The sequence below is a fragment of the Mirounga leonina genome, unplaced genomic scaffold (genome assembly GCF_011800145.1).
Source record: "Mirounga leonina isolate KUSES-001 unplaced genomic scaffold, KU_Mleo_1.0 Mir_154, whole genome shotgun sequence".
In the NCBI taxonomy this organism is placed as follows: Eukaryota; Metazoa; Chordata; class Mammalia; order Carnivora; family Phocidae; genus Mirounga; species Mirounga leonina.
In genome coordinates this window covers 56,409,116-56,423,916 of record NW_023270389.1, presented here as the reverse complement: position 1 = coordinate 56,423,916, position 14,801 = coordinate 56,409,116, and the positions used below count along the sequence as shown (strand labels likewise).

The 14,801-nt window shown below is 39.6% G+C and overlaps 2 protein-coding genes across 4 annotated transcripts in view; one reads left to right on the top strand and one right to left on the bottom strand.

Annotated features, from left to right (window-relative positions):
* Nucleotides 1-3,607, bottom strand: part of NME7 (NME/NM23 family member 7) — a 273,460-nt gene extending 269,853 nt beyond the window's left edge. The window contains exon 1 of one of the 3 annotated variants that reach the window (XM_035010884.1): nucleotides 3,489-3,607. In XM_035010884.1, coding sequence (XP_034866775.1) covers nucleotides 3,489-3,491 — 3 coding nt within the window. In that variant the 5' untranslated portion in view covers nucleotides 3,492-3,607. Of the gene's footprint in view, nucleotides 1-2,964; nucleotides 3,150-3,488 lie in introns of those variants that run through there. The other 2 variants (XM_035010887.1, XM_035010886.1) reach the window with 2 other exon arrangements.
* Nucleotides 3,608-3,740: 133 nt separating this feature from the next.
* BLZF1 (basic leucine zipper nuclear factor 1) overlaps nucleotides 3,741-14,801 on the top strand; it is a 28,426-nt gene continuing 17,365 nt past the window's right edge. The window contains exons 1-3 of the mRNA XM_035010883.1: nucleotides 3,741-4,111; nucleotides 5,128-5,201; nucleotides 13,369-13,808. Of these exons, the coding sequence (XP_034866774.1) occupies nucleotides 5,171-5,201; nucleotides 13,369-13,808 (471 nt within the window). The 5' untranslated portion in view covers nucleotides 3,741-4,111; nucleotides 5,128-5,170. The remainder of the gene's footprint in view (nucleotides 4,112-5,127; nucleotides 5,202-13,368; nucleotides 13,809-14,801) is intronic.

Here is a 14,801-nt window from a genome sequence, read left to right as displayed (position 1 = left end):
ATTTCTATTATTTTTTACATTAAACCCCAAGATCCCTTCCTAAAATATGCCAACCACTTTTCTGCCTCAGGGCCTTTGATCCTGTTGTTAGTGTTGCCTGGTACACTTCCCCCAGATCACTGCACTTCATCATTCAGGTCTCAAGACAGAAGTCAGTTCTTCAGAGGGGTCTTCACTGACCACCCAATTTGAAAGAGCCATCACACACAACTCCAGCCAGGGCAGAGGGTAGGGGGAGGAGTTCACCACTCTTAGGGTGGTTGGGAAGTCTAAATGACAAAACTGTAAGACAAGCACAAAGAAAACCAGTATTCCACAAATGTTACTTTCCATCTCCCTATGCCGTTGTTCAGGCCATTGAATTGTCACTATGGAAATTCTATTCCATTTGCTTAATGATGGCCTGACTCTGATAAGTGAGGATTCCATCCTCCAATATCCCCCAAGTACTTTGTAACCTCTCAGGGTACTTACCACATTCTTATTTTTTTCTTTTATCATTCAGCAAATATCTGAGGGCCTAATATGGTATAAGCAATAGCAGTGAAAATAAAGATCAGGTCCTCTCCCAGTTCAGTTCAGTAAGAGTGACAAACTCATAAATAATTTCAACTGAATGTGGCAAGTAAATAAGAAAGATGTGTACTATGTAAAGCTCTGACCAAGAAAAAAATGAAAAGTCAACTGTCTTTGAGTAGAGAAGGCATCACAGAAGAGGTGACACCTAACCTGGGTATGAAAGGATCAAAAGGAATTTGGCCAGCAAACAAGGGGATAAGGGTATCTCATGTAGAAGGAACAGCATGTGCAAAGTAGAGGGAACACTCATACCACCAGTTTGAAGTTGCTTAAAATGTTCAGCGAAAGAGAAGCAGCTAAAAGGAGTGTCAGGAGCTGAAAGAAGCTAGATAGGTGAGTGCTAGATGATGGAGGGCCGTGTCTGCCATTCCAGGTACTGTGAATTTTACACTGTAGAGTATGGAGAGTCTAGAGTTTTAAAGAGGTGAATGACCTCAAAGATTTGGGTCTTAAAAAATTCGTTCTGGGGCGCCTGGGTGACTCAGTTAAGCATCTGCCTTTGGCTCAGGTCATGATCCCAGGGTCAGGCTCCTTGCTCAGTGGGGAAGAAGTCTGCTTGTCCCTCTCCCTCTGCCCCCCACTTGTGCTCACTCTCTCTCAAATAAATAAAATCTTTTAAAAAAATTCCTTCTGTGGCAGAGAAAATAATGGATTGAAGAACTGCCATACCACACTGTTAAAAGTCTGGGCAAGAAATACTGCAACAGTCTGGGCAAGAAATAAGGAGAGCTTAAACCAAAACAGGACCTAGTGACCACTTCAGTATGGGAGGCATAGAAAAGGAATGGAGAATAACTCTGGTTTCTGGTTTAGGTTATACATATTGTAATACATAATAACTATTACATTAGAGTTATATAATATTAAAGCTATATTATAGGTTATAATATAGTGATATCATTGGTTAACTTGATGGAATTAGAGAAACCAGGTGGAATGATAGCAGGTTCAGTTTTGGTCATGGCAAATTTCAGAGGCCTTTGGGTAACCAAGTAGAGGTGTCCAGGAAGCAACTAGGTTAGCCCTAGCAGGTGTGAGATGAAAACTGAAATTTAGACATGAATGCTTCTGCACTAGTAAAACTCATGTGTGTGGATGAAATGCATAGACTAAGAACTGAAAATATTAAAGACTGAGTCCCAGAGAAAGGCATCTGAAAAGCAGGCAAGGGCGGGGGGGGGGGGGGGGGGGAGATGAATGCTCATGAACTTCAGCTGTTGCAGAAGAGCTAAATAAAATAAACTTTGAGAAGAAATTACTGGACCGGAACTGAAAAAGCCATTAGAAACTTAGACAAGAGCAACTTCATTGAAGCCATTCAAGAGAAAGTCAGACAACATAGTACTGAGGATGAGGAAGAAGGGGCAGTTGAAGCAGGTGAAAATACTGTGCTTTCAAGCAGTTTACTAAGAGATGGAGGATTGGGCAATCACTGGATAAACACAGCATGGGGGATGTGCTTTATTTCATTTTCTCAAGATATATGACCAGAACACTGGGAAGCAGGAAAAGGAGAGAAAGGCTGAAAGCACAGGAAAGTAAAAAGATAAGCAGAAGCAAACGGTCTTGTAATGGATAGGAGGAAACGAGATGTAGAGGAAAGGTGGATTAGCCTTCAACACCACTTGCATTATACTAGAAACACAAAACCAAACGATGGCTTAACGTATATACTGACGAGTAGTTTGGGGGCCTGAGGTTGAAGAAAATGACTGTTAGACTCTGGCATCTGCTTAGAAGGGAGGAAAAAGGAGAGGAAGGGGCAGGGTTTGGAAAGTGTGAAAAGAGCTCTTCAGGAAAGGCACAGGGGGAGATGGAGTTAAGGAAAGGATTGCTGTGGAGCAGTGGAGAAAGAAGGGGTGGCGAGAGGGGCTCTGTTGCTAAATTCACAGCTATATCCATCTGACCACAGCCATCTTTCTACCCCCCTGTCCGTTATTCATAAGTGGTTAAAAGATTTGCCAGTTAAGTGAATTAACTAGAACCCCGGTGTTCTCAAACAAGTAAGTGAATTAAAATCACCTACAGGCTTTTTAAAAATGCAAATGTCAAGCCCCACTCCTACTGATTGAGAATTACTGGGGGTGAAGCTCAAGCAAGTGAATTTTCCAGAAGCTCTCCCAAGAGATCGTCAGGGCATTCCTGTTGAAAAGCACCTACCGGGGCACCTGGGTGGCTCAGTCGTTAAGCGTCTGCCTTCGGCTCAGGTCATGGTCCCAGGGTCCTGGGATCGAGCCCCGCATCGGGCTCCCTGCTCGGCGGGAAGCCTGCTTCTCCCTCTGCCCCTCCCCCTGCTCATGCTCTCGCTGTCTCTCTCTCACTCTCTCTCTCTCAAATAAATAAATAAAATCTTTAAAAAAAAAAAAAGAAAAGAAAAGCACCTACCTATAAGGTAATCAACTGGCTAGAAGAGAACTGATGCAAATACAGCTCTTACCACATGGCCCTCAGATGGGGTGTGGAGCAGTGTTCTGCCGCTCAGGACAGCACCCACTGCAAGACCTAGGAAGATTCGGGTGAGTTTTGAGATAGTCACACACACAACACAATACTCTTAAATTAAACGCGTTAAGGTGAAGCTGAGAACTTGAAAAAATGCAATGATGAAAAACATAAACATTTAAAATGTTTGTTCGAAATGACGTCTCACCTTAGGGTATGAGACCCAGTGCTTACCCCTACACTTTGTTACATTACCCTAAAGTCTCAGCAGTACCAAAGTGGAATTCAGGGTGCAGCAAGAAATAGGGAGAGGAAGGAAACTGCAGAAACAGCCCCTGGAAAGGGGAGAAACATAATGGGGAGAAGGTAGAAGAAACCGGGATGCCTCTGAGCGTCCTTCCGCCCCAGGACCTGGGACGCTACGCAACCAGGACGCCGAAGCCGTTCTGGCCTCGCCTGGCACTCACCATAGTCTCAGGATCTCGGCGCAGGGAAATAGGTACCTTTGCCACAGGAAGACACCACCTCTACAACAACGCCCAGTTACTCCGGCAACGGAGCCCCGCCTGCTACCGGATGTGCGGGAAGGCCGCCGCCCCGCCCCTTCGTTCCTAGTGGCTGGGAGGACTTGAAGCTCCGCCCACCCGTGGACAGACCCGCCCCTCCATGGCGTCGCTTGGGGCGACAGAACGCTGCCTACCTCTTTCCAGCGTCATCACTTAGGTTTGGTTGATAGGTGACCCGGAAGTTAAGTGCATAGGCGGCTAGAGCTCCAAATAGTCTATGTATTATTTTTAGGTAGGCATCTATCCATTTTTCACTTAACGAAGCCTTACACCGTACGTGCTGTGTTACTCGAGTTTTAAGACACCACAGAGTGTATTTACGTTTCTCTTTTGGAAAATTATTCCGGAAACGAAACCCTGAGAACAGGATGTGATTAATAGTGAGCTAGCAGCTGGATGTCAGGAAGGCCTGGGCGGGTCAGCTTGGTAAGGAAGAGGAGTGGGCGAAGTTAACCCCGTGACGCGGAGCCCTACAGTCTGTCAAGTGAAGCCCCCTGAAATCGGAAGAGTAAGGAGCCTGGGCGGTAAGTCCAAGAACGGGCTTGTGTAACGGAGGAGGATGTGAGAGGGACGGAGGTCTGGGTTGGAGTTTGGTGTTCAGACGCTTTGGATTTAGGGGAAGGTTGCCTTTTGTTCTGGGAAAGCTTGTTCAGACGCGGACTGAACACAATACTCTTAAATTAAACGTCTTTATTCGGATTCGGCTTACCGGCACGGCAGAGGTTGACAGGCTTGTCGCTTCCACAACTGTTACCCACTGCACACCCTCCCCTCCCTGGGATTGGTACTTGCGGGCAGACCCTCGCCGTGCGTGTGCTGTGCGCTGCGCAGCGTCCGAGCGTCCGAGTGGCAGGGCTCATTGCTCTTGCAAAAGGGTCTCTGGAGACCTGTTTTCAGAGTAGAAGCAGGGTAGGCATGGAAGACCCTGTGCCGAGTTAGATCGAGTACTCTTTACGGTGAAACCAGTTGTCATCTAATGTACAATTTATCATACCCATATCACTGCACTAGCACCACCTTCCTTCTCGTGTTCTCCAGTGAATCTTAGTCTTTACTATAAGGCCATGCATACATTTCTGAAAACATATGCCATTTTAACTTTTATTCCCAAGAAAGTGCAAATTAAGTTGAGTATTTTTGTCGTATATTTAAACATATAAACGGAAGGTCCTCTCTGACACATAGAGTGAGCAAATTAGTATCAAACATTAGTATCACTAATGTCCCCTGAGAAAGTAATTTAATTCCTTTCAAATTCCTGTTGTCTTATCAGTGATACAAAAGACCCTACGTTAACTTCACTGAAGTTTCTTAGGACACATATCTGATAGAGTATACTTGTTGAAAACAGTGAAACAAATTTGAAAGTAAACCTCCCATAATTTTTTGAGACATTTGTTAGCCATAACAATATAACCTGTGAAATTGCATTTTGAAATGCATGTGTACTAAATGCAGAAACAAGTAGAATATTATAACATCTAAACTACAGGGACTTTATATGGTATTGTTTTAATTCTTTGACTTTATACATTTTTAGGTTTTTCGGTAGAAGTTTTGAGTGCATTTTCATTGGTTAAAAAATGACTACTCTTGAAAATTTAGAAACCAAAGGTAAGTGTTCTTCTTTTGATGATAATTGCTTTTAAAACATGCAATTTATGACCATAGGACGAAGGCATGTTTGAGCCAGGTAACTAAATCTCATAGAGCTCTTGGGAACTCTTTGTATTTCAGATTTCTTCATGCTTGTTTTGTAATGCGGTGTTTACATTTCCGTACTCAGATATACACCTGAATATTAACATCCTTGGATAATATTCATTACTACTGTTAAGCTACTGTTAAACATTTAGTGTAAAAGCAGAGTTTTGCAGCTATGTTTTGTCTCCACTAGAAGATTAAGATTTCAATAAACAGATATATTTTTAAAGATTTAAGTAGGTGGACAAGCAACTAGGAGGTATAAAAGACTTCTTTTTAGTGTTGGGTTGTTTTACTTGGGCTGCTATAACAAATCACCACATCTGAGGAGCTTAAACAACTGAAACTTATAGCCTCACAGGGAAGGATCTGTTCCAGGCCTCTCTCCTAGTTTCTGGTGGTTTGCTGGCAGTTTTTGGTATTCTGTTTTTTTTTTTTTAAGATTTTATTTATTTGAGAGAGAGACACAGCACGTGAGCATGTGGGGAGCGGTGGGGAGAAGCAAAGGGAGAGGGAGAAGCAGATTCCCTGCTGAGCAGAAAGCCTGACATGAGGCTGGATCCAGATCCTGGGACTCCAGGATCATGATGTGAGCCTAAGGCAGACGTTTAACTGACTGAGCCACCCAGGTGCCCCAGTTTTTGGTATTCCTTAGCTTGTAGGTACATCACCCTGATCTCTGCCTTTATGTTTACATGGCATTCTCCCTGTGTTTGTGTCTCTGTATCCAGATTCTTCCTTTTTTATAAGGACATCAATCATATTGAATTAGGGGCCCACCCTACTCCAGTATGATCTTATCCTAACTAATTACATCTGTAATGACCCTATTTCCAAATAAAGTCACATTCTGAGATATGGATGGTTAGGACTTTAACATAGGAATATTTGTGGAGGGGGGACGCAATTCAACTCATAACACTAACTACAGTAGTTATTTTTTAGTCCTGTTTTGCTTGTCCTCTCTACAACATTTCATATGTTGATCATTCCCACCTTTTGAAGTACTTTCTTTCCTTGATTTCCATGATACCACTCTTGTTTTCAGCCCTTCACTGTCCAATGCAGTAGCCACATGTGGCTGAGTTTAGATGAATATTTTTAAAAATTAAAAATTCAGGGGTGCCTGGGTGGCTCAGTCGGTTAAGCATCTGCCTTCGGCTCAGGTCATGATCTCAGGGTCCTGGGATCGAGTCCCACATCGGGCTCCCTGCTCAGCAGGTAGCCTGCTTCTCCCTCTCCCACTCCCCCTGCTTGTGTTCCCTCTCTCACTGTGTATCTCTGTCAAATAAATAAATAAAATCTTTAAAAAAAATTAAAATTAAAAATTCAGTTCCTCAGTCACCCCACCCACATTTCAAGTGCTCATTAGTCACATGTGGCTAGTAGCTATTGCCTTAGAAAATGCAGATATAAAACATTTCCATCACTGCAGAACATTCTACTGGACACCACTGCTCTAGCAACATTTTCTGTTTCTTTTTCATCCTCCTCTTCTGGTTTATCTTAAATATTAATATGTTTCAGCCCTCTTTCTCTTCTGCTCTCAGGGCTTCATAATTATCTTAAAAATAACTTCCAGATCTGTTTATAGCCCAGATCTCTTCCCTGTGATTCAGACCCTTATAGCCTACTGACCATGTTCACATAGGCATTGGTAACCGTATTAGCATGTCCTGAAGTGAGGGCCTCCTGACTTGGGTGGAGTGAGTTCTGGAGGTTGGGGCTGTCAGTGAGAGATGAGAAACTACTTTCCAGAAGCCAGCTTTGCAGCAAATAGACCTCCAACAGCAAACTCTTTAAAAGGGATTTAAATCAGGGCACCTGGGTGGCTCAGTCCATTAAGCGTCTGCCTTCAACCAGGGTCATGATCCCAGGGCCCTGAGATGGAGCCCGAGCCCTGCATTGGCTCCCTGCTCAGTGGGGAATCTGCTTCTCCCTCTGTCTGCCCCTATCCCCCTGCTTGAGCTCGCTCGCTCTCTCTCAAATAAGTAAATAAAATCTTTTAAAAAGGCGGGGAATGGATTTAAATCTGTTTAGGAAGGAAGAAAGAGAAGATCATGCCAATAAATATTTACTTGAATTTATTCAGCTGTGTGTGAACAGCATTTCAGAGTCACCAGAAAGCTTTCATAGTATTTAAATAAGCAAACCAGAGAGGATAATGAAATTAATAAACTGGGGGTTTGTGAGAAATAGAGCAATTAAATGGTAACTAAGGTGAAAGTCATTAGCATGGTGCTTGGCAAAAAACAAAACCTAAATACAATATTATCATTAGTGATTAAAAGTTAGTTATTGCAAGGCCTCTGTGAAAGTAAATTTTTTTTATTTGTTATTACCTGTTTGTAACGAGGGTTGGAGTTATACATACATTATTTCATTTGATCTTAATTTTACAGTAAGGTACATAATTCAGCCGTTAGTCCTCTTCCTACTTAATGTTAATGGTTGTTAGTGAACAAAAGTTCTTGTATTGCATGGTCTAAAAATAGGTGTACTTATCATGGTTGACATTTGTCAGTTGCCTGCACTTCCTATAACTGCCTCACAAGAAAAGCAACATTGGTTTATAGCAACAGAAGTTCCTCTCAGTGGACATTTGAGCAAAACTGTCATCATGAGGGGCGCCTAGATGGCTCAGTCGTTAAGCGTCTGCCTTCAGCCCAGGTTGTGATCCCGGGGTCCTGGAATCGGGCTCCCTGCTCAGCGGGAAGCCTGCTTCTCCCTCTCCCACTTCCCCTGCTTGTGTTTCCTCTCCCGCTGTGTCTGTCAAATAAATAAAAATAAAATCTTTAAAAAAAAAAAAACCTGTCATCATGAGAGGGATGCATAGTTGCTGCTAGGACCTCATTTGAATGGGAAACGTACAATAAAGAGAAACAATTCAAAAATAAGAATTTGAACCCAAAACTTCCTTGAGAGCAAGATTAAAATTACAGGTATTAAAGTCAGACCGTTTAGTGAAAGTAAACCAAGTAGGAAAGTCTGAGACATTTAAATATTTAGAATTCCATAAAATAACCTAACTTCAACACTCATTCTCTGGAATAACAGGTATTAGGTGAAGAAGGAATCCCTGGGCAGATAAATTTGGGAAATTCTGGATTAAAGGAGGGATTATACTACAGGACCTCCCAGAGCCTTTAGCCTACTAATGCACACTGTGAAGGGGCAGAGAGATGTAGTGCTCAGCCTTGCCCCCATTTACTTGACCAGGGAACTCTTTATTCATAGAGCCTGTGACAAAAAGAATGTTTAGATTCCATGTCAGTGAATGTGGGCCTAACTCTTAAGTCCATTGTCTTTAACATTTTTCTAATATAATAGTAACTAAACCTTATTAAATAATATTGGTGACAAATAAAAGAATATTGATTTCGGGGCACCTGGGTGGCTCAGTGGGTTAAGCATCTGCCTCCAGCTCAGGTCATGATCCCAGGGTCCTGGGATCAAGCCCCGCATTGGGCTCCTTGCTTAGTGGAGAGCCTGCTTCTCCCTCCGCCCCACAGCTCGTGCTCTATCTCTTACTATTGCAAATAAATATTAATAAATAAATATTGATTTAAAATTACTGAATGACAATCCCTAAATTGTTCGATTGTTTGATAGCTGAATCTTTGTATATTCTGAAAAGTTTGTCAGACTATAACTGAGTTAGGAATTAATGCTTTGGTGTAGAGGGAAAAAAAGGTAAGCAGTTTTTAAATGAGTTAGTGGATATTAAAACGAAATCTTCTCAGCATATTAACATTGATGAACTTCAGAAAGTACTTACTCATCTTTTCTGTGCCAAGCACCGTTTCATTAAGCCGACAATACAAAGATTAGGAGGCAGACCCTGCCCTGTGGAGCTCCCAACAGTCCAGTCTGTGGGAAAAACAGATGATTTTAAAACACTCTGATATTTGCATTGTTCTGAAAGCACTGAGGGATTAGAGGAGAGTAATGAGTAAGTGATCTGCCCAAAGTCACAATGTGTGGCAAGTAGGGACTTAAGGTATTTTGACCCAGAGTCTAGTGTTCTTGTTACTGCACCATCCTATGGACTTAGAGTATCTGTCTTCTTAGATTTACAGTTTTATGAAAAAAAGGAGGAATGTTTCTTTAATGACAGACTATAAAATCCTATTCTTTTTGCCTCAGTATTCTAGAGTAAGGGTTGGTAAGTTATGGCCCTCAGCCTCCTGAGAATATTTACAAATCAGTTTGGTGATGGGGAACACTAACCTTGAATCCCACTTAAGCCAAGGGTTATCCCAAATAAAAAAGAATTCTATGTTTCTCATTATTAGACCTATATTACAAAAAAAAAAAAAAAACTTGACTCAATTTCTTATTATAGTTTGAGTTTCACCTTTGAAAATGAGTTTTTTTTTTCTTCTTTATGTAAGTACCTATCTCTTATCCTCAATTTTGCCTCGTGGTCCACAGAGCCTAAAATATTTATCTGACCCTTTATGGAAAATGTTTGCCAACTCCTGTTATAGAATATTATTTGTTCTTCCCTACATTTCAATAATCTTTGGGGAAGGCAGTAAGAATGAGCCATAAACTTGAGATACACTTCATTCTTTGATAACTGATCACAAGTAGAAGAAAAGTTGATGAATAATTGAAGAATCATTCTGTTGGTTCCCTTCAAAGAGTGGGGAAGAGGGGCTGATGTTTTGCTTTACTTATACATCATTCCTAATTATGGAGCTGCTACCACGGATCATTGCCTTCCCACCTGAGAGACGATAACTGCTCCTGAATGTGTCCTGGATTGTGCTTAGTACATATGTAATAAAGGTTTCTGTGTGTGTCATAAGGGAAACCAGAATGATGAAACACAAGTTACCAGGCGAGAAAATAGAAAGCCCTGACTCCCACTGGCTTCCTTGCTGGGGCACATTAGCTAGAAGCGTAGTTATTACAGAGTTGTTAATAGCTGCCATGGCATGTTGTACAACTCTCGCACTCATAAATGCTTGAGTAAGTACAACAGTTTACATAAAGTTAAGAGTAAATTGAGGCTGAACCAAGTTGATAGAATTTCTTCACTGGCGTTTTATGACCTATTTCGTTTGAAAAGAGATTTAAATACCCATTAATGTTCCTTTGCCTTTTAAATTTAGCAGTAATTATTCCATCATTTGTTCTTGAATCTCCATTACCTAAAATTCCAACTCAAAAAAGTTCTGACTTGCCTAAGAATCCTGTTTAATCATCGCAGGGTGTCACACCTGCTTATTTCTTCAGCTTCAGTGGACCTGAGTGGTCTAGCTCTAGTTTGTCTTTTTGTTGTGTTTTTAATTAATCTGTAGTTAATTCATGATTCAGCATAACTTCTTAAATGACAGAATATCTTAGTGACAGCATTAAATTTGCTTTGATAGAGTTAGACAGATTTTTAAAAGCAGATTTTAAGAACATGGGAGCAGGTCTTCATTCTTGCAAGAGTTCAGTGGAAGATCTCCTCCTAAGTGCTGATGTGCTATAGCATGACCTGAAATACCAAACTCTTTATTTCACTTTCTAAAGTAATTCCTTTATTCATCTTTTTGAAGGTGGAGTTAGTCCTAAGTCCCAAGTTAACATTCAATATGGAAATGACAAAATATTTTATTCTAATGGAAAATGTTTTGTAAAATAGAACACATTATATACCAGATGTCTTTCCACCTCCTCTCTAACATAACTCAAGATTCCCAGTACACTGCTATATATGTAAGAAAAATTCCCCCCCCCAAAATCTTTTAAGTGAAAAAATAGTTCTCAAGTCTAGTGATGTAGTTTTGTAAGACTTGAGCATAAGAAAATAAAAGAGTTATATTTGATGACATAACTTAAGCTTTCTCCCTTTAATCAAGATCCAAACTTTATTAGGGTTTTTTAAAGAATAATAACAATAGCAGTAGAAGCTAACATTTGGTTAGTGCTTACTGTGCCAAACACCATTCTAAACACTTTACACATATTCATGTATTAAAATCTTAATTATTGTATTAAATCATTGGTGGTGAGCATACAAAAAATAAATAAAACTAAATAAGAACATAAGGCATAGATCTATTGATACATTGCTAGAGTTGTTTTGTGAGGCAGTTTGACAATACAGATCTTCACCTGGCACATTAATTCCATTCTTGAGAATTTATTAAAAAGAAATAATCCAAAAAAAAAAAAAAAAAGAAAGAAATAATCCAGAAGTTGAGAAAAATCTGTAGGCACAAAAGTATTCACTAAAGCATTATTATAGTGAAAAATTGGAGAAAGTATAAATATCCAACAACAGAATAATAAATAAATAATGTTATATTAACTTGAAGAAATAATATAGTCATAAAATGAAAAATATGAAGAATGCAGCAAAATAGAAAAATAGATTAAGCTTCTAAAGTTAATTATGATTACAAACAAAAATAATGATGAAACTTGAAGTAATGAAAAGCTATTTTAGAGTGATGAGAAGATAGGTAATTTTTTCTTCTTAATATCTTTTAATACTATAATGTTAAAAACTGTAAAAACCAGAGGATACATGTGTGACTGTGTGAAGATAATCTGTTCTGCTCTGCAGTTTCTGCATCTGTATAACAAAGTTTGTGAGAAAGAAGAAAAGCTCATTAAAAAATAGAAAACTAATAAATAAACCCCAGGAAGGTTTTCTTGTTAGGTATTTCCCTTGCTAGAAAATACCTCATCCTGGGCAAGCTTATCATTTCCTATCGTTCTTTGCTGGAGAATTCCATTTCTAAGACAAGAATTCAGGAATCAAGGTGACAACATTCTTTGCTTGATAGAATGTTTATATGTTATGTGGTCTCTTTTTTTATATGGCTTTGTACATCAGAAATTTTTAAGAAAGGTTTAGTTTTAATAAGACCTTATTATTGCTCTTGCCAAATTGTTCTCCTGACTTAATAGGTTACAGTGAAACATGATTAATATTTAATTAATAATTAAAATTTGATATTTAATTGATCAGAACGTGGTACTGATAACTAACAGTAATTGAGGCTAAGGACATACTTTGGCTTTATTTTCTTTTTAACCAGAAATTGTTTCCTGTCTTTACCTTAGAAGGTATAAATATAAAAATATAATAGTAATGAATTTACTAAAGATTGGTCCATGATTGTTCTTAATTAACATTTCTGTAGAAATAGAATTCTGGTAGAAATTTTGCACCACATATTGTACTCTTAGTATCTGTTACCCTGTAATACATGTTATCTTTTTATATGTATGTCCTATCTCCTAAATTAGATAGTAATTTCTTGAACATAGAAGTCCCCACTACCCCAAACAATGTCTGCTCAGTATTAGGCACCAAGCTGCATGTTTGCAGCCTGTGATCACTCAAAGATTGTCATCATAACCATTGATATATATGCTTGTCCTGTGCCCCTCCCCTTGTCATCATTCATTTATTGTCTTATCAGCTAAACAGTGCTGGGTGCAAGGCACATTACTCATCTCTACCCTCATGGGACTTACATCCTAGAGGAAGGCATAGACATTGTATAACTAATAACACTGGGGGGAAAAAGTCCATTTACCATTTTGATAGATAGAAAAAAGGAGAAATGCAGAGTCTCTGTTGCAGGTGCACATGAACAGGGAACCCAGCCTAATCTGGAAAGGTTAGAGAAAGGCTTAGGAACCTTAGGAAGGCACACCCTGGTGTGCCAAGTGCTTGACCTTATTGCATCCTTTCCTACTACAACTGTGGAGCACAGTTGTTACTATCTCCATTTCGCAGAATATGAAGTAGAGATTCGTGGAGGGTTCAATTGTTTAGCCAGGGTCATACTAGGATTTAGAAGTCAGAACCAAATACCCTGATTCCAAATCTCTTGCACTTTTTGCCAAGAGAGAAACCATTTACTTAAGGAAAGTTCGAACCTGTAAGATTTTTTTCCATCTTTTATTGACAGATATCTGATTGTTTTGAAAATTAACTTTTACTCTGAATTTTTTGTATTCTTTTTGGTGCCAGTAATTCTGAATGTAGGATAAAGCCTATCTTGGCATTTTCCTTGGCATTTCTTTTTAGCAAGTAGCTTATGTTTTGCTTTCCCTTTCATAGTCACCCTTACTCCAACCCCAGTCCGAGGAGCAGGAGATGGAATGGAAACTGAGGAGCCGCCTAAATCTGTTGAAGTTACCTCTGGAGTCCAACCCATAAAGCATCACATCCTTCAGAATCCACGGAAGAAAGCAGTTCCAGGGGAGAGCCCAGGAGTCCTTCAGCTCGGGAAGATTCTCACTGAAAAAGCAGTGGAAGTTGAAGCTGTAAGAATATTAGTTCCCAAAGCTGCTATAACTCATGATGTCCCCAACAAGAATGCAAAGGTAAAGTCTCTGGGACATCATAGAGGAGAACTCCTTGGTCAGTCAGAGGGAACTGTAGAACCCAGAAAGGAACTATCAGAGGTAAAGAATATATTGGAAAAGCTCAAGAACTCTGAAAGGAGGTTACTACAGGACAAAGAAGGTCTTTCAAACCAGCTCAGAGTCCAGACAGAGGTAAGAACAAATAGCTTTAATGAGCACTGCTCTTTACACTTGAACCATCTAAGCCTATGTGTTAGAAAACTATATTTCCTCTTGGAATGTCATTTATTTCAGCTTGTCATTTCTCTAAAAAGTTTCCTCTTAAATTTCTCTTTCTCTAGTAGAACTAGTATATGTTGGGAACTTAGCCTCTAAAGTTGAAGATGGAAGTATGAGGTACTTTGGACAAGACCACCTATAAGGTGTAAAAGAAGTCATAGTTATAAAATTCCAGATCAAAGACTGACCAAGTTAGACTTTGAAGTTACCTAGTTAACAATTCCTGTTTTAAGGATCCATAAGTTCCAAGTATTTTTGCTTATGCATACATAATACTTGGGATAAAGGGAATGGTGGGATAAGCATTGGTATCTTCATTGTAAATGGAAAATGATCTATGGTGCTTGGCTGTGTTTCTTTCATCTTTACATGTTAGTAAACATTGGCTTACTCCTCACCCTTTGTTTCTCTATTAGACCCGTCATCTTTTTGCTAGATGTCAGTCTTTATAAGTGACACTATAGTTAGTGGTTCTTATCCAGCTATATCTTTAATATTTTTTAAATAACTAATTTCTAATTACAAAAATAGTATTTATTTGTAAATATTTTTAGAAATACAAAAAATGAAAATAGTACCAACTATAATTATACCATCTAGCTATAAATGCATGATTATACAAATTGAGTTCATTTTTGCCTTTTTATTTTTTTTTTTTATTTTTTCTTTTTTTTAAAGATTTTATTTATTTGACAGCGAGAGAGGGAACACAAGCAGCGGGAGTGGGAGAGGGAGAAGCAGGCTTCCCGCGGAGCAGGGAGCCCGATGCGGGGCTCGATCCCAGGACCCTGGGATCATGACCCGAGCTGAAGGCAGACGCTTAACGACTGAGCCACCCAGGCGACCCTTTTTAAATATTTTCCTATGTCACAGAATATTCTATTACAATATCATTTTTAATACCAA